At 40.7% G+C, this 23,120-nt stretch overlaps 1 protein-coding gene across 1 annotated transcript in view; it reads left to right on the forward strand.

Moving 5' to 3' along the window:
* Positions 1 to 23,120, forward strand: part of LOC138976089 (uncharacterized) — a 65,957-nt gene that overhangs the window by 18,601 nt on the left and 24,236 nt on the right. Inside the window, exon 2 of the mRNA XM_070348899.1 lies at positions 10,713 to 10,754. Coding sequence (XP_070205000.1) covers positions 10,713 to 10,754 — 42 coding nt within the window. The remainder of the gene's footprint in view (positions 1 to 10,712; positions 10,755 to 23,120) is intronic.

A 23,120-nucleotide genomic window follows, 5' to 3' on the forward strand; every position in this document is an offset into this window, starting at 1 on the left:
AAGAAGGCACAAGGTTACGACCTGTTTGTAGTTCCGTATTTAATGTGAGTCCTCTCAGGATTATATGTCAAGGAAGGGTTGACCAAAAAGGCGTGGGAGTTGGTCCGTTAAGCGTAAAACAAGTTGCCTGTGCTGCAGTTAGTGTGGCCTTGCATATATCTGAAGGTGATTTCTCCTGAGCTATCAAACAGCAAATGCTAGTCATTGGTGGGGTAACTTGTTGCAGTATTTAGCACGATGCCAAGGCAGGTTCTAACACAACACACTTCTCTTGAAGACGTGCATGACAGATTGGCAGAAACAAAGACGGCACAAGGTCATGACCCGTTTGCAGGGTTGTATTTAACGAGACTCATTTCAAGATTAAATGTTAAGGAAACGTGGAAAAAAGGGCGTTACGATTAGTGTGTTAAGCGAGAAACAATGCTGGTATTAATTGCAATATGCGTCCGACCTTGCATATCTGAAGAGGAATTCTCATGACCTGTCAACCAGGAAAGGCTAGTCACTGGTGGGTTAACCTTTTGCGGTGTTGTAACACGATGTGCAAACCTGTCCGCAAATTGTGATGTAGTTTCTAACACAACTTGCCTCTCATTATATTACATTACATTACATTATATATCCACACACAAACAAGGCACAGGGCACTACCCGTTGGCAGTTCTGTATTTAACGTGAATCCTCTCAGAATTATATGTCAAGGAAGGGTTGACCAAAAGGGCGAGGGAATTAGTCTGTTAAACGTGAAACAAGCTGCCTGTGCTGCAGTTTGTGTGACCTTGCATATCTGAAGGTGAGTTCTCCAGAGCTATCAAATAGAAAATGCTAGTCATTCAAGTGGTAATTTGTTCCCAAATCCGTTCCCAAATTGTAAGGCAGGTTCTAACACAACACACTTCTCTTGAAGACGTGCATGACAGATCTAGATTGGCCGAAACAAAGACGGCACAAGGTTACGACCCGTTTGTAGTTCTGTATTTAACGTGAATCCTCTCAAGATAAAAGTTGAAGGAAGGGTGGACCTGGTGGGCGTCAGATTTAGTGTGTTGCAATGTGTGTGACCGTGCATATCTGAAGGGAAATTCTCATGACATGTTAAACAGGAACGGCTACCGTAGTCACTGGTGGTCACGTGTTGCGGTGTTTAGCAGGATCTGAAAATCTGTCCGCAAATTGTAAGGCAGGTTCTGACACAACTTGACTCTCAGGAAGTTCTTCGCGGTAAATTTCCATACACAAAACCCGTTGGCAGTTCAGTATTTAACGAGAATCAACCCAGGATTATATTTTAAGGAAGGGTGGACCAAAAGGGCGGGAGAATTAGTGTGTTAAGGCGTGAAGCGAGTTGCCTGTGCGTGCTGCAGTCTGTGTGACCTTGCATATCGGGCAGCTTTGGCGTTAAAAGCTGTTCAACGAACAGAAGCTTCAAGGAATATGGGTGCTAAGCGAAGAACAAGTGTTCTGGGCGGCCCAATGTTTAGCTTTTAACCTTGGGTATTTGTCAAGGTCTGACCCGTCTGTATTTCCGGTTGTGGGTTAGCAGCTGGGTTTAAGGCTTAGTACTTGGGTATTTGTCGAGGTCTGACCCTTGACATTCCACCTACACACAAAAGAAAAGGGTGGTGGCAAGTGCAGATAGTTACTGTCTGTATTTCCAGGTGTGGGTTTTCAGGCTTAGTACTTTTAACTCAAGATGTGACTCTGGACTTTCTTTCTCAGCTCGTCTCGCCCTACATTCTCATAACGTTCCTGTGGACGCCCCCCTACATAGCCTGGGGTTGTCTTCCCAGCAAGCGATAATGCAAACCTGACTCAAGAAGGGTACCTGGTAACTCAGTTGCTGGAGCACTGTCCTTGTGATCATAGGGTGACAGGTTAAAATCCAGGCCGGGACGGACGCGGGTTAATTGTAAGTGATGACTCAAAAACGGTATCCATGTCCCACCACCTTGTCACCAAAGCGGCACATAAACTACCTTGAAAATGCGTGGAAAAAATCACCAAGAAATACTCTTTTATCACATCTGAAAGCTTGTTTCCGCGATTCTACCCTCTGGGGGACATTTTCTGGCGTGTTCGGCGTCAAGATGGCTTAGAGACATTTGCTATACAGTAGTTTAGACGTACCCGCACTAATATATTCGTATATGCTTCATAGTTTTGACAATGAATGTAAGTGAAGGAATAGGAACAGTAGAGCAGGCCAACCATGTTTCCTCAAAGTCGAATGTTGGAGTACTGTCAGGACACATGCGTCTAGCAGACGAAACCTGTTGAACTTAAGTAAATCGGTCGAGAATCTGACAAATGTGACCCTCCACCACGGAATGAGTCGCATGTGACCTTTGCATGATTTTCATATTTTTACATTTTCCTAACGAGTTTTTTATGCTCTATCCAGTGGTGAAAACCGTTTTAGAAAAGAGCAAAAAGTTTGAGTTATAAGCCTGTGACTAAGGTTACCCTCACACTGTTACAAGACACTCTCCGGACTTATATTAAGCCTAGCGCAGAACCGCGCGAGGTGACATGCGACTCATTTCGTGGTGGAGGGTCACAAATGCAAGTAACTTGCAATGATGTCGGGGGCAAAGAAGTGGAAATAAGTAGAAGTTAAAGTGAGCTTTGTCATCTGAGTAGACTACCTTGAGATTGCGCGTTGCTTGCAATAATGGAACTTTCCATTACTATGGTTTAGGTATTCCTGCTGTGCGATTTGTCATTCCAAACCTAAAACCGAAGCGTGTAGCTCTTGGGCGGTTTGAGACACCTTTTGGCGGCTAGCTAAGGTCCGTTTTATTCAGGAGTACAATCTTCTTTCCAGATTCTAGGGCTTGGGTGCGCGAAGCCAAAACTGGGTGGGAACTAGCTGCGGGGTTGGATTTGTTGAAATTGAGATTTGTTTGTGATTGAAATCAAGCTAGCTAACTCCGCGGCTGACTCCCACTCAGTTGGGTACCGTCTCGTGCAAATCTGCCCAGATATCTCTTAGCACTTATGCTTCCTGTTGAATGGTATTCTTCTTCTTCTGCGTTCGTGGGCTGAAACTCCCTCGTACACTCGTGTTTTTTGCACGAGTGGAATTTTACGTGTATGACCGTTTTTTTACCCCGCCATTTAGGCAGCCATACGCCGTTTTCGGAGGAAGCATGCTGGGTATTTTCGTGTTTCTATAACCCACCGAACTCTGACATGGATTACAGGATCTTTTTCGTGCGCACTTGGTCTTGTGCTTGCGTGTACACACGGGGGTGTTCGGACACCGAGGAGAGTCTGCACACAAAGTTGACTCTGAGAAATAAATCTCTCGCCGAACGTGGGGACGAACTCACGCTGACAGCGGCCAACTGGATACAAACCCAGCGCGCTACCGACTGAGCTACATCCCCGCCCGAATGTTATTCAAAGTACCATTTCCTGGCCATGAAGCAAGGCATTGAATTTCGATCCATGCGACAAGAATGAAAAATAAACGAAACAAAATAGAACAAAAAAATCATTTATCATTACCTCTTTCGCTTGTGTCCCTGCAAGCGGCTGAACATTTTGTCAAATAAGTTTTGTCTGATTAGTATTTGTCTGTGGACGTAAACGACCGCTGGGTCGATATATCTGTGAACGTAGTGTTTTATTTTGTCAATAATTCAACGTTCCAACAACATACCTTCCTTGTTTTTTTATACTGAAAAGTTAACGACATGAGTATAAAAAGCTCATGGTAGCTGAAAATATACGAGCAAATTGCAATACAAGACAAAATTAAATCGCAACATTCTGCCGGTCTAGAAAGCAAGAACAATCCTTATTTAGGTGGGCGCAGGTAAACCTTACCAGTATACCAGACAGTAAGAAAGGGTACACATTACATAACAAAGCAAAGAGCCACTTACTTTAAGGCCCTTATGTCAACACCAGACAAACTGAAGAAGCATACCTTACCCCTTCTTGGGAAACAAGACCCTGATATACAAATACCCATTCCAAAAGAATGCTTTATAGTAACTAGCAAACACTAAAACAGAAAATGATTTTGGTTAATTGCTGAGGAATGTTGGTCGCACGCTAGCCATCTCTGTTAGCCTGAACGTTGCAGTGAAAATGCTTAATCTTCTCACATGGTAAACCAGCAATGCTTAGGTTTTATTCTAAACAGTAAAGCAGAAAAGACAAACGGTTCTGACACTATCTGCAGGTATTGCAACTTCAACATTTCAAAACAACAACAACAACAACAACAACAACAACAACAACAACAACAACAACAACAACAACAACAACAACAACACAACAGCCCCAACAATTGAAGTTTAAAGATGAAAACCTTTAGGAAAGTTTGTAATAAAGCAGCCATCGTTTTGTTTGAGCACGCACTTTGAACAAAGAATGTTCAATCTCCAGAAGTTGGAAACCAGCGTTGCTAAGATTTCATCGTCTAAACAGTAAGACGTACTAAAATTGAAAAGGCTCTGAAACCATCTGCCGGTTTTTCCTGTTTTACTTGTCAAAGAAACAGACAGTTCAATATATAGTCCTACAGAGTAAAGTATGTTGATATAGCTTTGTTTTATTGTTGAAACGGGCACACTTTTTTGTAGCATCTTCCCAAACAAAAAAATTAAAAAGCACATTTTGAACCATTTACCCCGAACCAAAAAGTTCAGCGCTTGCATCGACCTTATCGTTTACGATTTTTGTTTGTTAAAAGTCTTCCTCTGACGTTGACACGTAGAATCCAAAGCCATCTTTGACAAGAAGATGTTCTCCTATGACGTCTCCAGACGTTTGACTGCTACATTCTGTTTCTTCTGGTGAGTGCCCGTCACTGTATCGAACGTGAGAGTCATGCGGGTTGGAGTGCTGCCACAGCGTGGTTTAGAGATTAACAGGAACCTCCTCTTTGAAGATTAAGAAGGATTTACATTGGACAGTTTTGCGAGAAATTCGTCAACCTACGTCTAATATACAACACCAAAATACAGTTTCTTTACCCCCTCCACACCCCGTTCCCCTTAACTCCCTCTCACCCCTGTCCATCCCTCATTCGTTGAGAAAAGGGTTCTTCTGACCATGCTTCTTTTTTCCTTGATGAAATGTTGATTTTTCCAAAGGGGGTTTCTCTCTCACTTCCTTGGAAATTCGTGTGCATACACAATGGTTGAAAGTGCTTTGTTGCAGGCGCGGTTGCTATGTGTTCAGACCTTCGTTTCTATGAGTTTTGACTCGCTTAGCGGTGTGCTGAGGCTCTTGGGTCTATAATTGTGCAAGATCACTGTTTGTGTATGTTGGGTAACTGACTTGCATGCTTTCTTTGGAGTTAGCAACAAGTCTAGAATCCACTTAGAAAAAGTCTGCTTTAGTAAACATCGACTTACACGTTAGTATGGCCTTCAAGCCAGGCATTCGCGGGAATACGTAAACTGCAGAGAGATTTACTAGTTTACTGTAATTGAATGGATTTTGAAAGTAAATTACGCGTGCTCTTAGTTGCCAAAAAACAGGCGCATGTGAATGACCTCACTATGATTTGTACGTTCGTGTATACTACTTGTCGAAAAGAGTTCTACACAAGGTATAGAAGGTCACTAGCAACAAGTTGCCAAGTCTTCACACGAATAATATATATACACCATGTTTGCTTACTTTCACTTACTAGGATTTGTCCATGTACCAATGCTCATACCACCAGTATAATACTTACGTACTTATGCTCTATGCGCCCTATGTGCCAAATGATACCTCTTAGAATCCAAGCTCCCTGTGCCAGTGACATAAACTAAGCATTTATCTAAACACGAAAAGAGCTTTGCCTTGCCTGCTAATGGGCCCCTGTTAATTTGTGCACATGCATCTTTTTGTGGTAAACTCAACTCGTATCTAGTGAACACATAGAACTGGAATAACGCATAACAGCATATTTTACAGCATATGTTAACAGCGAGCTCCGAAAATTTGAATTCAATGTGTTGTGAAATTACTGAAATGTATTTTTGTCTCATTACCCACCAAAACGGCTTAAAAAAAACCCGTCTTGAGTGGCTTCTGAATGACACCTACACCGTTCAGCTTGCCATAACGTCATTGTTAGACAATATAGCAGAACAAAATGACTGGCTTGGATGCAAAATTGATTGTTCTTTCCAATGAGATGCATCACTTGTTCCGTTTTAGCTGTTTTAATTTGTTGTCGTTTATAACGCTGGAACCTTGCTTTTGTGAATTTGGTTTTGGAGGGTGTCTATGTTGTAGGTTCCATTGTAATACCAATCAGTTTGTTCAATATGTGGTAGAAGAATAGACGGTCTTTCCATTCATATACCTGGTTTTACTATAAACGGCCTCATCACAAAGACTTGGACTCAAACGCATCTGCCTAGTTTATGTTATGATGAGTATTATAGGACCTCAACGTTGGCGACAAAGTGAATATTGAGGATAGTGCAGAAGTAGTGCTGATGACAGTGCTCAAGGAGTTGTAGGTGGCGACGGTAGGATGGTCAGTACGACGGCTCTGTAAACGCTGATCTTGGTGCCTTTGTTCAGATGTTTGTTGATCCACACGCGTTTGAACAGTTTGCCCAATGCGCTGCTTGCCTTTGGGCAGAAAGCATAGAAATTATCTTTCGCAAGGCAAGTGTCGTTGTATGATACATTCTGTCAGAAAAAATACTTTTACTGTATCAGGTAGCTCAGTTGGTAGAGCACTGGACTTTATGTGCAGACTCAGAGACGGTATCCATGTTCCACCCCCGTGTCACCACTGTGGCACAATAAATACCTCGGTCATTCTGTTATAAGTGCAGATGACTGATAACACCTAAACACGCAGACACCTGGGTAGAGCGACTCTGTTGCTGCTAGCGTTCCACATGGAGGAAGCGACCCGAATTTCCCGGCGATGGGACAATAAAGTAATCAAAAAATGAAATGGGGAATAAAGAGAATCAATTTGACACGCTTTGAGAAAAAGAGCCTGAGACACAGGAACAGTTGAAAATGATGTGGATAATCTGTTGTTAACTTCGTCAGAAATACCGAGCAGTAGTGCACATACATGAGGGCCCCAAAGGGGGGGTATCATCACGATCACGGGAAGGGAAATTTTAGCTTTCACGATCACAGTTACCTTGATTTTTGTTTTCACGATCACAAACACCTTGACGAATAGAGGATCATAGAGTGATACAGCTGTGAAAAATGTACGTTGAAAATAAAATGCTTTGCAATAATGCCCATCACGATCACGAAAACAAATGACGATCACGATCACGAGACTTGATTTTTTTTTCCATCACGGATCACGGGCAAAGTCCCATCACGATCACAGAGATGGAAATTTCGCCAATCACGGTCACAGAAAGGTCAAAAAACGCCAATCACGATCACGATTTTAAACCCTTTGGGGCCCTCATACATTTATATGTTTCTTCGGATATGCTGGAATGTTTTTTTCCCTTCTCAGGCAGACATGATACTGTAATGATAAGGATAAGTGTTTTTTTATTAAAGTCCAGTGAGGTTACCCTAATGGAAATTCGGTCTGCTTTCTCAATTAGGAAAGCGAGCTGCCATACAGTATATACGGCGCTACCCATTTTTGTCTCCTTTTCCTGCATGTGTGTATTCGTGTTTCCAAGCCCCGATACTTTCGCTGTGAACTTGGGTTCTTTATCGTGCACATGTGTGCACACGGGGGTGTTCGGACACCGAGGACAGTCAGTACAAAGTTGACTCCAGGAAATTAATCCCACGCCGAACGTGGGGATCGAACCCACACCTATAGCGACAACTGGTTTTGAAGCCAGCGCCGCTACCGACTGAGCTACACACAAACTAATGACAACGCAAGCGGCGACCAGTATCGCATGAAAGAAGATACAGACCCGTCCAGATTTGCAAACAAGATGGCATTACACCAAACTACCTGTGACACCACCGACTCCTGAAAATAACCAGAGACATCTCCTCTGCGATCTAAAATTTACTAATCCTTTACGAACCATATACCTTATCACCCATATTCAGCAATGAGGTGCAATTTGCGACGTCAAAGGTGACGAAAAATTAACTATCACCGATCACACTGAAATGTTTTTTTTAACCAGAGGTGTTCTTTCTGTATACTATGTAAGGTTCGTCTGAACTTTCATATACCTTTAAGGGATGGCCAAATCGTCCGCCTGATCGCCAGGGGCGAGTAAAAACTCCGCCGGGCTAGTAGAAACCAACTGGCATTTCTCCCGGCTGGCCAGTGAAAATTATGGTCTAATGCAACACTTTTGGTTGTAATATTGAGTTTTAAAGCCATATAAACACTGCAGATGCAGCAACTGGTATGTACCGGGCCATCGACATTTCTGACGGGCTAGTAACTTTCTTGAAGTTACTCGCCCGGTTGGCGAGTTAAAATTTTGAGATTTGGCCATCCCTGCCTTTCATATTTTTTTCTTTGAATTCAACTTTCATTATATTTTTTTTTGCCTATCGAGCAGTAGGGTATGTATCGGTTACGGTGTATGGGCCTCTATATTGATTGACGGTACAGAGTAGCCTTGTGACAATGAAAACACGCAATAATGTTTTCCTCCATAAAGCATGTACATGCGCATCCTGCTATAGGCATATTTTGCTTATTGCTTATCTTCTGGGATTCTTTCTGGTAACCCATAGATAACGTCTGTATCATTAACCCCTTCGGCGCCAGCCATTCTGAAATGCTGCATCTCCCAGCGCCAGGTGGTTTTTGCAGCTGCAGTGCTGCGCATCAGTCACTACATTAAAAAAAAAACCCACGCAAATGAATTTGTTGACAACAAAGTCGGATCTGTGAATTAACAAAAGGCTTTCAGTGTATTGAAGTTGTTGAAATACACTCATAATTATACGAAAATGTAAATATGCTTCTCCACACAGAGCACTGTTGAAGCAACGATTTGTCTTACTGCCGCAGATAATATAAGAATACAAACAGTCAAATCATTAACACAACTATCCCACAGATGACTACACATACCTTAATGTCGGTTAGCATCACCCGCCAAAGTGTCATTAACTTTTAACGTGATAACGTTCTGGGGCTGAAGGCTGTATGCGGTACATGCCAAAATGTGCCCAAATAACATTTTTTAACATTTTCTTACGTAATCAAACACAATGTCTTGACGTAAACTACCCAAGATAGAAATAATTCTCAATTTCGTCGGGACTACTTTACTTCCATGTAGGCTTTTGACGTAATTAGTTCACGTGTGGGGCCTTATCGATGCTTATAATGATGCCCTTCCAAGACAATGATGACAATGATGACAATAAATTTGACTCCTTGCAAGAAGGTCAATAAAACTTGGTACTATTTGAAATAGATAGATGCCTGACACATGACTCAAACTTGAAGCCCTAAGGGCTCCGTGCACCTGGAAGTGAGAAGCACAGTAACTTCGAAACCCAAATACAAGTCTATAAACGTACAGACTATGTTAGCAATATCCTGTTAAAGTTTGCTTAGGTATGTTTCCTTGAAGTTGGCGACACAGGTAACAACCCCAGATTCATCGACTAAAATGTATGTTTATAGCTTTAAACTTGTATTCCTTCCATGTTTCATAGTTTTGTTGCGGCACCCAAGCCAGGCGACAGTTACGTTTATTACCATTTCAGTGCCCAATATGACTTCTTGACCCATCAGGACTGATTCTAGGTGACCCGCTAAATGTGATAACATTCAGTCCGTTTTGTTTATCACGCTAAAAATAAAAATGACAAAGTAAAAATGTGAATTAACAATATCAGCGTGATGTATTCTAAAGAATGACACTTCAAAGGCTGTCAGACAATACACTCTTTATATAAAAAAAAATAGCGAAAAGCGAGTTTTTCGGCGGGTGCTTTACAGAACGGCATGGCACCACCCACCCTCTGAGTGTGCAATCCCGACCCGCTCATTTGAAAATGGGATTGTCGAAGTTCCGAAGAATCAAGTGAAATCGCATCACTCACCTTACCTCAAGTTTAGCTTTACGTCATTTACTATCTGTCTGGCGTCGATTCTAAATCTGTCGCTCTCTGCTGGACAAGAAAACTCGGGCCTATCAATCTCTACTTTATTAATGAAATCTATGATCAAGACCACATCCGGGACGTAGGCCTACAGCCGGACATTTTCTCTCTCACTTTTTGAAGGAGATGAAGATTTTTAGAAATAACGTTTAAAGTACCGACGGAGAATCTGCATTTAAAAAAAAACCCTATCTGTTACGTTTGTACGTCCTATATGCTGAAACGGTTTCGCAGGAACCCCTGGAATCTCCAAACAGCAAACAAACAAACAAACAAACAAACAAACAAACAAACAATCACACCACAATAAATACCAGAAGAGGATTGAACCAAGGTAAAATAAGATGAAATAGAGGAAGCCAGACATTCAAACTAAGTTTGGATGTCCTTTTGTTCTTCTTGATGTTTTCTTGTGTATAGTTCTCACACTTGACACTCACTTTAATATTTCTATTCTTTTGTGTCACTTTAATATGTCTATTCTTTTGTGTCACTTTAATATGTCTATTCTTTTGTGTCACTTTAATATGTCTATTCTTTTGTGTCACTTTAATATGTCTATTCTTTTGTGTCACTTTAATATGTCTATTCTTTTGTGTCACTTTAATATGTCTATTCTTTTGTGTCACTTTAATATGTCTATTCTTTTGTTGCAGTGTTTGTCGTCGCTCTTGGAAGCGTGACGTCACAGAGTAACAGTGAGTACCATTCTTAAATCGGACTAGGGAAGGCGCAGAGAGAGAGACAGAGAGAGAGAGAGAGAGAGAGAGAGAGAGAGAGAGAGAGAGAGAGAGAGAGAGAGAGAGAGAGAGAGAGAGAGAGAGAGAGAGAGAGAGAGAGAGAGAGAGAGAGAGATGGAGAGTTAATTGAAAACGGAAGACGTGTGTGGGTCTGAGTGTGCAAATCAACAGTTGTCTCATAAAAGAAATGGACATCATGTAAATACCTACATAAAGGTAAGAAAGACATAAATAACTAATAGGTCTTTCAAAACTGGAATACTTACAAGTACTGTAAACTAAATTGTAAGCGCCCAGTAAACGCCCACCGCCTACGTTTAGTCTTAAAATGTGTATAGTAAACGCCCACCCCCTACTTTAGATCACGAAGCTCAGAAATATTATCCGCTTATTGTCAAGTTAACTGTCTACAAATACGATGTAAAACTTCACAGTTGTTTATGATTCTTAATCTTCTTCTTCTTCTTCTTCTTCTTCTTCTTCTTCTTCTTCTTCTTCTTCTTCTTCTTCTTCTTCTTCTTCTTCTTCTTCTTCTTCTTCTTCTTCTTCTTCTTCTTCTTCTTCGTTCATGGGCTGAAACTCCCACGATCACTCATGTTTTTGCATGAGTGGGTTTTTACGTGTAGGACCGTTTTTACCCCGCCATTCAGGCAGCATACGCCGATTTCGGGGGAAGCATGCTGGGTATTTTCGTGTTTCTATAACCCACCTAACTCTGACATAGATTACAGGATCTTTTCCGTGCGCACTTGGTCTTGTGCTTGCGTGTACACACGAAGGGGGATAAGGCACTAGCAGGTCTGCACATAAGTTGACCTGGGAGATCGGAAAAATCTCCACCCTTAACCCACCAGGCGGCCGCGGCCGGGATTCGAACTCACGACCTTCCGATTCAGAGGCCGACGTCTTACCAACCCGCCAGTGCGCCCGTCTTCATTCTTAATCGATTGCTAAAGACCATTGATGCGGTTGGTATAAATTAGATCTTAAATTTTTCTTTGCAGTTTTTTTGTTTAGTTTTCGTTTAAATTATGAATAATTATGTGTATAAAACCATCTAACGCAAAATTATTGCGATGTTTAATTGTCGCTACATAGCCATTCGCACACATGCGAACGCAAACAAATTGCTGTCCTTGTTAATTAACATGTCGATACCAATTCATGACAACAGTCTAGTGATAAATTGTTCCTTCACAGGGTGTAGTACTTAGTAAACTCCCAACCCCTAGTTTGAGGCGAAATTGGTACATTAGGGGGCGGGCGCTAACATGGTAGTTTACGGTACTCGTAGAAATAGCAATGTAAAAGTATTTCAGGGCTTAAGTTTGTCATAATGAGCAGGGGAAAATGAGGTCCCTACCTGACAGTAGTTTGACCCTACCTCATTTACATGATATACACACGTGTGAAAAATGGTTTATTTATCACATATGTGGTGTGGTCTCACTCACGTACGCTGTAAATTTGTATTACTGTTCAAAGCAGATGTGACAAAAAAAAAGTATTTCTCAGGATACAAGATGAACACGTAATCGTTGACTCACCTGAGTAATCAGTGAGTCTTAGTAATGCGCACTGTCCGTGCGTATGGGAAACAGACCGACCGTCCGTCCGTAAACACAAAACTTAACATTCAGGTTACTTTGGACGTTTTTGAAGAGCTTTGACATTTTACTCAATTCTAGGGTTTGATGATCTTCCGTCATGACCCCAGTCTGGGGTCTGAGACAAAGTTCAAAGTCACAGAGGGATCATGTTCGAATTACAAGAACTTAACGTTGAGGTTTTCTCGCAATGATTTTGAACCTGAAGTATCCAAATGTCACAGAATTGAAATAGGTGATGATCTTCAGACAAGACTTTTTATGGTCAAATTCAAGGTCACAGCATGAACAGGTCTGTCACACTGAAAATGAGCTATCAGAAAAATAAGTCGGTGGCCTCATCAAGCTATAATGTCATTTTTGATTCAAGGACACAGCTTAGTATCTGGGGTATTTGGTTATACAATTAGGGATGACCTCGTTATGATGTCATAGTGTCAGAAATGAGGTTACTTAAGTGTCTAAGTGTACGTTTTTGATTGATCAGCCCAGTATCACTGGAGTCAACTTAGTGCAACTAGGTTAAAAAAGTAATTATTAGGGTTCTTGTGTATTTTGCCTCTGTCTTTTTTTCAAAATGTGTGGGGTGTTGAAATGAGACTAGTGATTGTGGTGGCAGGGGGTGAAAGGTGTGGCAAGTTTGTATCTCTGGGATATTCTCAGGATTTGTTAAATAGATAATAAGACATGGATTGCTGTGTAATACCAGGTTTACACGATTTGTTTTTTTAAATCTAGGAAACCTCGCTTTCACTCACATTTGAATATTTAAAAAAACAAAAACAAAATAACAAACTCGTGTTAACCTGGTATCCGACAACAGGGCGTGTATTAGTCTGTTTATCCAATTTGAAAACGGGTCTTCTTTAAGCTCTCTTCCAAAATGAAATCTCTGACGTCAAAAGCAAAAACTATTGGAAAATGACGTCACAATAGGAATGATATGGTCACATGTAAGTTCTCAAAGTTCTTTTTATTTTTATTTTTTTATTCTCTTTTTTTTTATTTTTAAACATTTTTTTTTTTTTTTACATGTATTATGCTGTACATTACAGGACATCACCTAACCAAAAGGACAGTACCATATAACAGAAAAACACTTGAACAATTACAACATACATGGGGTGGGAGGATGGGCGGGGGAGGGGGGGGGGTGTTCAGGGGTTGGTGGTCGCAGTATCAAAAGGATTTAAGAAAGAAAAAACCTAAGGGTTACATCAAAACATGCATATACAGGCGCCAATCCTTGTAAAATGTATCTACTGTATTATTCACAACTGCGTTATACTTTTCACAAATAAATCTTTGCTTAAAGTTTCTACTAAATGTCTGAAAATGAGGGGTCTTTTTGTTCATTTTGGAAATATATACGTGGTGTTTGGCACATATTACTAACACATCAAAAGCTTTATCGGTGACTACATTGTTCGCAACTCTCAAAGTTCTTAAAGAGGAAACAACAAAGTGTTTCGAGAATGAACTTTGTCTTGGGGACTCGGTCAGCATAAGCAATGGGAAAATACTTCTGTTATTTCGTACTCAGATGAAATAAGACACAATAAAGCAATCGATAACAGGGGTAAATATAGAGAATAATACATGGCTTGCTGTGACGTACCAGATTTACACTCGTTGCTTTTTTTAGATATTGAACTGTTACCAAAAGCGAGCTTTTCAATATCTGAAAAAGCAACGAGTGTAAATCTGGTACGACACTGCAAGCTATATGTAGTATTCTGTTTCTCCTACATATACTGTTCTTACGTGTATTTTACCCAAAACGTCCCGCAGTCGAGGCGGCCGGATTGCAGGTCTTCTGGAACCTCGACCTCTTCCAAAGCCTCGTGCAATCTTTCACGTCAAAGCAAAGAAACCTCACTCTGGAAAGTATAGCGTGGCGTGTTAGTTCTCAACATTCTTCTAGGGGATATAGTAGGCGCAAGAGTGTTTCCAAAATGACATTTTCTCGGTGACTTTGGTATCATCAGCAGTGGAAAAACAGGTCCCTGCCAGACTAGTTTGACACGACCTCATTTACACGTGTGGTTTGAACGATAGTGTTATCTCATGAGTTGTCTCTCTCACGTATGTAGGATATTAATAGGACGAGTTATTGTCCTTTTTCTTCAGAACAGTCCATGGCATTTCTAGTTCAGGAGTCAAAAGCTTTTGAAAAGTCCACAAAAGCTGCACACTGCTTCACATTTAGAGTCAAATGTCTGTGTGCACAAACATATAATGTGAAAATATTATCCACTGTACTGTACTGTACTGTACTGTACCTAGCTAGAAAATCACCTTGCTCTTGACCAGTTATGTTTTATCTTTGGTATTTTGCCACACAATTTTCCCGGTAGCCAGCCATAAAACGATTTGACAACCAACCCTCAAATCACGCTCTGTGAACAAGTCTATTAATTGTTGCGACAAGTACGTGAATTCGCGATCAACATACATTTTGCAAAACCTGTCCATAATCACACAGTCAACACAGGTAGGATAGACATCAACAGTTGTATCAGTGTTGTCAGGCCCCTCTAAAGACAGGACAACCCCCCCATAAAGGACCGCCAGTATTGTCCCTTTGATATTTTGGTCACAGTGTTCCTGACACGAAAGGACATCTCTACTGTAGAGACAATTTTGAAAGGCATTAAAGCTAACCTCACATCACAGGTAACAACATACTTAAGATTAGGCAGCAGATTGGACATCGCTCTCTTTCACAAATTTAGCAACAGGTAGGAATACAAACATCGTGAGTACAGTGCTTTTTGGTCTTTTGGTGTTCGCTCTCACGTGCAGTCGCCATTGTTTATTTGCATCCATTGTACATTGAACAACAGATAACGTAACAATCTATTAAAGAGTGTGCGGTATAAAACAAGACATCTGTAGTTGATCTAATATCCCACCCCGGTTGAAGCTTTTACTCGGGTTGCTCCCTCCCCAAGAATAGCTGCCTTACTGGGCTGACGAGTCCATTCTGCCCGGCTAGTTCCCCATAGCTGGAATGCCTTCGTCCGCAATTGCAGCCGTTGGGAGAAAAAGTAAATAAATAAATCTCCTCTTCCGCCCTTGTGCTCCCAGGGTAGGACATACGGGCCATGAGCTAAGGGTGGGGCAACCCCTACAGAAAACCTAGAGGGCTGGAGACGGAGGTATGGAGCCTGCATGGCGCTTCTCGAACAAATCACTGTACCACGCATTATCTGCCATCATGAAACGACAAGAAGAAGAAGAAGATCTAATATCAGCTCTGATACAAGAATTTCGCATACATGCAGACACAGGTAGACATGCACACATCTGTTATGAAAGCAGCAGGGAAATCATCCAATTATATCGTATACATTTCTCAGCAGAAATAAGAACATCTAACAATGATTTATGAATTACACAATAACATCGCAAGCAGTTATTGTGCAATGAGAGGCAGATGAGAAAATAAAGCAACTCTGATAAAGGCAACAAGCATAATACAGACAAAAAATAATAATGAATAGGCGACACACGCACACCCCCCTCCCCTTTGTGAATACTCGTATTAACGTTAACATGTATAATAACACATGTCAGCAGATGGAAAGCCGTCGCGATATAACCTTGAACGGTTGAAAACGACGTTAAACACCAAATAAAGAAAGAAAGAAAGATGGAAAGTAAACACCTGATGCATAAAGCTCCAGATAACGAAACGCAGAGTATGCAAGGCTTGCGCATCAAAACACCAAACCATCAACCAATTTTATCCCCAGCATAACTCCCAATTCTCTAGGCTTTAAAACAAAATGGAACCTCAGCTGAGAGGTGTTGACTTGAAGAAAACCTTGAACGTATCCAAATGAGTATCCTTGCCGCACTGAAAATTATGGGAGAAATTTAAAAACGTGTGCAAGAATGTACGTTGGTTTCCATTTTTGGCTCACCTTTGGGTATTGCTCGAAAGATTTTAAGTTGAACCTGCTGTGCTGGAACGGCTTTGCCATGATACTTATCTTGACAACTATGGTGAATCTAAAGTCTGAAATCTGAAATGTCCTCAAAAATCTCAGCGTTTGCCACAGCATACATCGCACAGACAAACACACAGGTGGACAAAAATAAAGAGTACACAGTCTCTCGTACGTTAGCCAAAAATATATACAACAGCAGGCTAGGAATGTCAATTTCTTCAAGGCAGGTCAATGAAGATTCCTGAAGTTCATTTTGAGCACACACATGTCCATTTTATTGAACATCCAGCATTTTTCTCCTTTCTTCTTGATCAGCATGTAAATGTGGCCAGCAAGAATGACACAGAATGTTCAACTGAAGTAAGGAAACCAAACTCATTTAGATTTTGCTGTTATAAATATATTTTCTTGTTCGTTTATTTCCGCAGAAATAGGTTCCGGTGACGATGCAAACGCCCAAGTTTGATTCGAAACACAAGGTTTCACATCGTGTTCATTTGGCTTGTTTGCCATTTGGGCGTTGGAGCTAATAAGAGACAACTACGTCGCACACAAAAATTAGGATCCAGCGATATTGGTGTACACACGAGTCATTCATTAACGAAGTTCTTACATGGTCGTGTGGCAAGAGTTTTCTTCCGCGAACTTTACGTTCCTTTCTCCCACAACAATCTCAGGCGGAGTCAAACACCAAAGACATCAAGTCCTGTGTCGAACCCCCCCCCAAAAAAACACACACACACACACACACACACACACACACACACACACACACACACACACACAACTCTGTCATACAATCAAGTCGCAAATAGAATTACGTCTCATAGCTTTGATACCGGGTAGATCAATAAGGTTTTCCTTTTAGGCAATCTTGGCAAGTATCGCTATGAAAGCCTTGTTCGTAGAGGGTACTCGTACTCCATTTATGGAAGTGCCCAAACCGAAACGAAATGTCTTCCCACTAGTTATTCACGCATTTTTGCTTGACAGCAAACAATAAACGCGATAAAAGGCGCACATCACAATTTCATTTGCAGGCTGAAAGCCATTTGCAGGAGTAAGTTTTGTTGAGGTTTAGATGTGTTAAGCTATTTGAACTTTCTATAAGATCTATTCCACGTAGGGGGAAAGTCCGAATTAAAACCACTGTTAGTTTCATGCTGATTGCTTGTGTTAGCTTGAAGAAGTTTCACTGTGTGCTTGGTGCTCGTTCTGTGTTGAGGTCACAGCAAAGCTGTGCATTAAACACACTCAGCAAAAGTTAAACCAGAAAATATGGCAACTGGTCCATATTAACAGCCTTGGTGGGCATTGTGGAACAGTGAAGATATCATCACATAACACAATACTTCGATAACAACGATACTTCAACACACGTAGGTAGTTCTGAAAGTCCTTAGAATCTCATATTATCGCACAGCTATTCGTTAATATCATCACGCCCATTTTCTCGAAATATTCTTCCAGAGCTGCGATACACTTTGACAATCTGTAGAAATACCTTTCAAACACGTCGGCGCGAGTGTTTTTACCGATACCCTCTATGACCCTCGCGAACTCTTGGACAGATGCATCCGGGCTCTCGTAATGGGTTCCTCTGAGCTTTTTGTTTAGATGTAAAAACAGGAAAACATCGGAAGGGGCCAATTCAGGAAAATATAGTGAACGGAACATCAGGCAGACACCCAAAGCTGTCAGAAATTCGATTGATTTGGAAGCTGGACGTTGCCATGGTGTAGCTTCAACCCTCGAGTACCCGTGCTAAGCGCCAGCTTTAAACACCACGGGCAGGCAATGATGCACGTACCGCTCTAAGGTAACCGTACGCTGTTTCCCAGTAGAATTGGGGCCATATGTCCTTAATTTAAAAAAAATAGGACCACCTTCTTCTTGCCAGTGTACCGAGATCATCAATAGTGGATATGGTTGGAGTTGTTTGGGAACATCCAAACGGCTGATTGATGTATTGCCCGGAGTCAGATTGATAGACCTAATTAAGTCCCCATCGCCTATGACAGAAGCATTACACTCTCTATATAGTGACACTCGAAGATCATTCAATGCACCATTTTGTGATTTCGGTGGCTCTGTATGAAAATGTAATTTTGTCAAAAACTCCGTATTACCGTCACAGTTTACGACTTTTTGGGAGCGTCGAACTCCTTTTGGTGTCTTTGTGTGCGTACCTGCGTAAAAAGCGTCTTTATCATCAAAGACGCTAGAATTTTTGAAGGTTGGCTGATTGAAATAATTTTTTTAACGAAAGCCTTCGTTGTTCCTGATCATGATCGCTACAGACAGAAAGTAGCTTCTTTAACGCTAGTATGCTGAAGACTATTCCACGATTTTAGTCGACTCTGACCGACAATGTGTTTCTCTTTCATTTCCGAAGTTTTTTCTTCTGTATACTTTTCCGCCTTATCACTCCAGACTGTTCGGCATCATGACCGAACGCTCAGGAGTGGCAGCATAACTTGCGAAACGGAAAGGGAAGGGAACATTCTAGGAAGCCATTTTAACATCGTCCGAGTGTTGTCAAATTGGTGAAGGCACAAATCAGTTAAATAGCAAGATGAAAGCGATCGTGTTTTTTTTTCATTTTTCATTATGTGCAATTTGTTCTGTTTATTGAGGGACGATTGAAACGTAAATCTTTTGCTGCCAATCTTCAGGGTGTATAACATAAGTAATGAAACACCCTTGAGTTTCAAAAGAGCAAATAACTAAAGCGTCAGATATAAAACCAAACGTGAAGAATTATTTCTTTGATTACTGGTTAGTAGGACCATTTTTGTGTAACTGTATGTTATTATTGTTAATCTGTGTATGAAGACAGCATCACAATGTGCATGTACGTTTTCCGATTTTGTTCCTAACCGCTTTTCTAGTGGTCTCGATAGAACCTTCCACATTTTTCTTTATTTTTTTTTAATTCTCTTTTTTTAATTTTAAATTTTTTTTTTAACATGTATAGGCTTTACTTTACATTGCATCACAAACACACATTTACTCCATTAACTTTACAACGACGCAGAAATATGAATGCGCGGTCAGGAAGTGTGATATTATAAGATGTTTGGTGGCTTGTTGACAGACCAGCATTTTGTTGTTGGTCCTCGGGGAGCATATCGCCTTTTGTCTCATATTTATCAACCGCGGCCTTCGGCCTTGGTCGATAAAGATGAAACAAAAGACGATATGGTCCCCTTGGACCAACAACAAAATGCTGGTCTGACGACAAGCCACCAAACATCGTTTTTGTCATCATTTTGGTTGTGCAACAAAATGCACAATAACCCACAGGGAGACGAATTTTTAGAATCCAACTCCGGGCCACAAAGCATCGTCACAGTAGCTCGAGATAACACGTCAACCTTGTATGTGACGTAAAACGTAGCTTGTTGACGCTTTTCTTCCAGTCTGAAAATGTACAGAGCTGCGATCATACCTGTGAGTTGAGTAAGTGTTGAGCATATTTCTTTTCTTTTAAGTGTTTATGACTTTTCGTTGTGGATTTTGCGATTACAGAGATAAGTTGCAAATTGACCATGAGTCGCCGCGGTAATTATCAACATTGATTGGGTCTTTGAGAGTGAATGCTTACAATCGTTGTCCTCGGAAACAAATCCAAAGCCGCGATGGTTCCACACATCAAACAATCAGCTGCCTGATTGGCTTTTACTTTGACAATCCACGTTTCACCTGAAAGCTCAAACCCATTCACCACCTCGAGTTATTGCATGGGGAACATGAGATTTATTTCCCAGGTGTTTGTGAATGAAAACTCGTGAAAATGATGACAAACTTAAATATCTTCATAGTTGTTGTGCATGGACGTCACTTTGTTCATGACCACTCCACAAAGTTTCCTGTCTTTAGGTAAAATGGTCCGACTTGAACCTTCTTTCCAAAATGTGTTTCAAATTACCCGTCTGAAATTGTCAATGATATGAACGCAATCTTGTCTAGGGATCGCCCTGCATTGTAACTACTGTCTCTGTAACTGCTGTCTTAAGATATCACCAGTGATCTGGGAAAGGGGGGGGGGGGGGGGGTTGTGTACTCGGACATTCGGATAACCCAAAACGTAAACGTCTGGAGGACTTAAATCACATAAGTATGGCTACTGCTCTAAGACAAATTAGTCAAAGGGAAGTAAAAAAATGGTCACTTTGTGAAATTGTCATGCATAAGGTGATGTTAATGTACACCAAATATGAAGTCATTCTGTCAACAGATGTACAAGATAGCTCTTTGGTGGGTGGCATTTTTTGTGTAGGTCACCCTATATATGGCCACTCCAGTTTTCTGATAGTCCAGTTTTCCAAAGATATGTTTATCGTAATACAATTTCGTGTGTAACGGTACAGCTGTTAGTTGAATAATGATTACCACTTGCTTTAAAAATAACAACATGTAGGGGTCGTGTGGAGTTTTAAACTATTCGCTGCAAAAAGCAGTTGCAAAACGGCGTCAAAGTCAACATGTAAATCTAAACATTTAATGATGTTCTGCATTCAAAATGTAAAGAAAACGCTGCGACTCTCAAAAGATTTACAGTTTAAAAACTGTTTGTGTAATCTTCTTTGCACATTTGATCAAGCTAAAGAGAAAATACGCAACACCCTTAATTTATTTTTGGATTAATATACATTTTTCTCGAACCTAACTCATAACAAACAAGATTTTAACATTTGCTTGCTCGCCTTATATAGGGGAAGGGCTCCTAATATGGACCGGCTCCTAATATGGACCACCTCCTGTTCTGACAAACTAACGGCGCTAGAGCGCTCAAAACAATTTCATTGGCTGTATTCACCCTCTCTGGATAACTTGCACATGTCAAAACAATTGCAGAAACACAAACCTCAAAACCGTTAGGCTTTTTCTCTTTTTTTCACTTTTGGCAGGGTTCACTCTAAATTTGCCGCCTAAAACGGACTCGTTTCTGTCCACAGTCAAAGCTTTTATCTCACAAAAATAGCTACATATGACAGCTAAGTCCGTATTTGTTACATTTTAGCAGTGTTGACCCCGAGTTTCTACTGCAAACAAAAAATAATAGCAAAATCTCAAAGTATGTGGGAGTCCCCTAATATGGACCACCTTCAACAAATCGAAGAAAATAAAAGCTAAATGCTATTTTTATTAATTCATTCAGAAGCTTGCTGGAAATAACCTATAACTAGCCTTCGAGATTTAAAAATAATATCACAAATAGTCTTATTTTCGTGGAAGTTGATAATTTCACTTATTTTCACTCTGTTTTTGATAAGCTTCTTTAGTTTCCTGGTGTGCTTCAAATAATGCTCTCATCAACCCGAAACAGATAAATCTAAAGCATATTTTGATTAGTCTGACTTGCAAACTAAGTTGTATCATGTTATTTTGAAGTATAGGGGGCTTTTTACAGTGATTCGAGAAGTCCGCTTCAGTGGTCCATATTAGGCGCCCAGGCTCCTAATATGGACCCTTTGTGTTTTTTTCTGTATTTATTTTTTGATAAATATCTATCAAAGCTATTTCACTCTAATTAGGCCTAACGGTTAACCTAAGAGAGAAGGACTACCTAACACAAAATGGAACTTCTTCGCAAGAAAACAAGCTAGTTATCAGCGTGAAACAAAAAGTGGTCCATATTAGGAGCCCTTCCCCTACTTTGAACCGTTGCTTGAATTTCATACTCTCCAACATTTCGTAATTAACCTGTAATAAGGGTTTTAGCGAACACCAATAGCTGAGTCGAAACACACTTCGGAATATCTCCATTTATAATAATGACAACAATTTTGTAGTAATACTTATACTCTGCATTCAAAGTTTTGCACGTCCGAAGCAACACCATACGTGTTCAAGCAAATGTAAGAGGTTTCGTTTTTTGTTTACGTTTATTTTGAACGGTTAGTTTTGAAAAAGCAACAAGTGTAAATCTGTTACGACACAGCGAGCCATGTAGTATTATGTTTAAACTACATACTGTACATGCCTTCAGCTCCAAACATCCCTGAGTCGACGCTTACAAATTGAAGACGCTTCTAAGAACCTCGATCTCTTTCAATGCCTCGTGCACTCTTTGACGTCAAAGCAAAGTAACTTCACTCTGGAAAGTATTGCGTGACATGTTTGTTCTAAAACTTCTTTCAGGGGAAACATCAAGCGCAAAAGTGTTTTCATAATGACGTTTGTCTCGGCGATTGTGGCATCATTCGCAGTGGAAAAACAGGTCCCTGACATATCTCATTGAATTGAGGTGAACGATATTGTTATGTCATGAGTGGTATCTCACACGTATGTAGGATGATACAATAATCAACATTGTATTCAACGCAGTGAGTGTCAATATAATTTGATGAATAATCAAACGCTTATCTGAAATAGAAATAGTCACCTTCTGTGTTTAGGATTATACAGCATTACTCACTCACATATACAGACATCTGGGTGACAGTAAGACCATATTTAAGACAATAAACACACATAAACACGCGCGCAACGGTAAATAGGTAAGGTATACGTAAGGTCAGGTATTATCATAAAGTCCTGTGAGGTTACCTTCATGGAAATTGGTATAGCATTCTCTTTGCCTTTGGCGAAATCGAAAGAGAGCTGCCATTTTTTCTGCTTGCTTGTGTTTATGTTCTCCAAGCCCTGAGAATTTCGCTGCTGTGAACTTGCATATTTATCGTGCGCATCCGTCCACACAAGGGTATTCGGACACCGAGAAGATTTTGCACAAAGGTGACTCTGGGAAACAAATC

The sequence above is a fragment of the Littorina saxatilis genome, linkage group LG9, assembly GCF_037325665.1.
Source record: "Littorina saxatilis isolate snail1 linkage group LG9, US_GU_Lsax_2.0, whole genome shotgun sequence".
Taxonomy (NCBI): Eukaryota; Metazoa; Mollusca; class Gastropoda; order Littorinimorpha; family Littorinidae; genus Littorina; species Littorina saxatilis.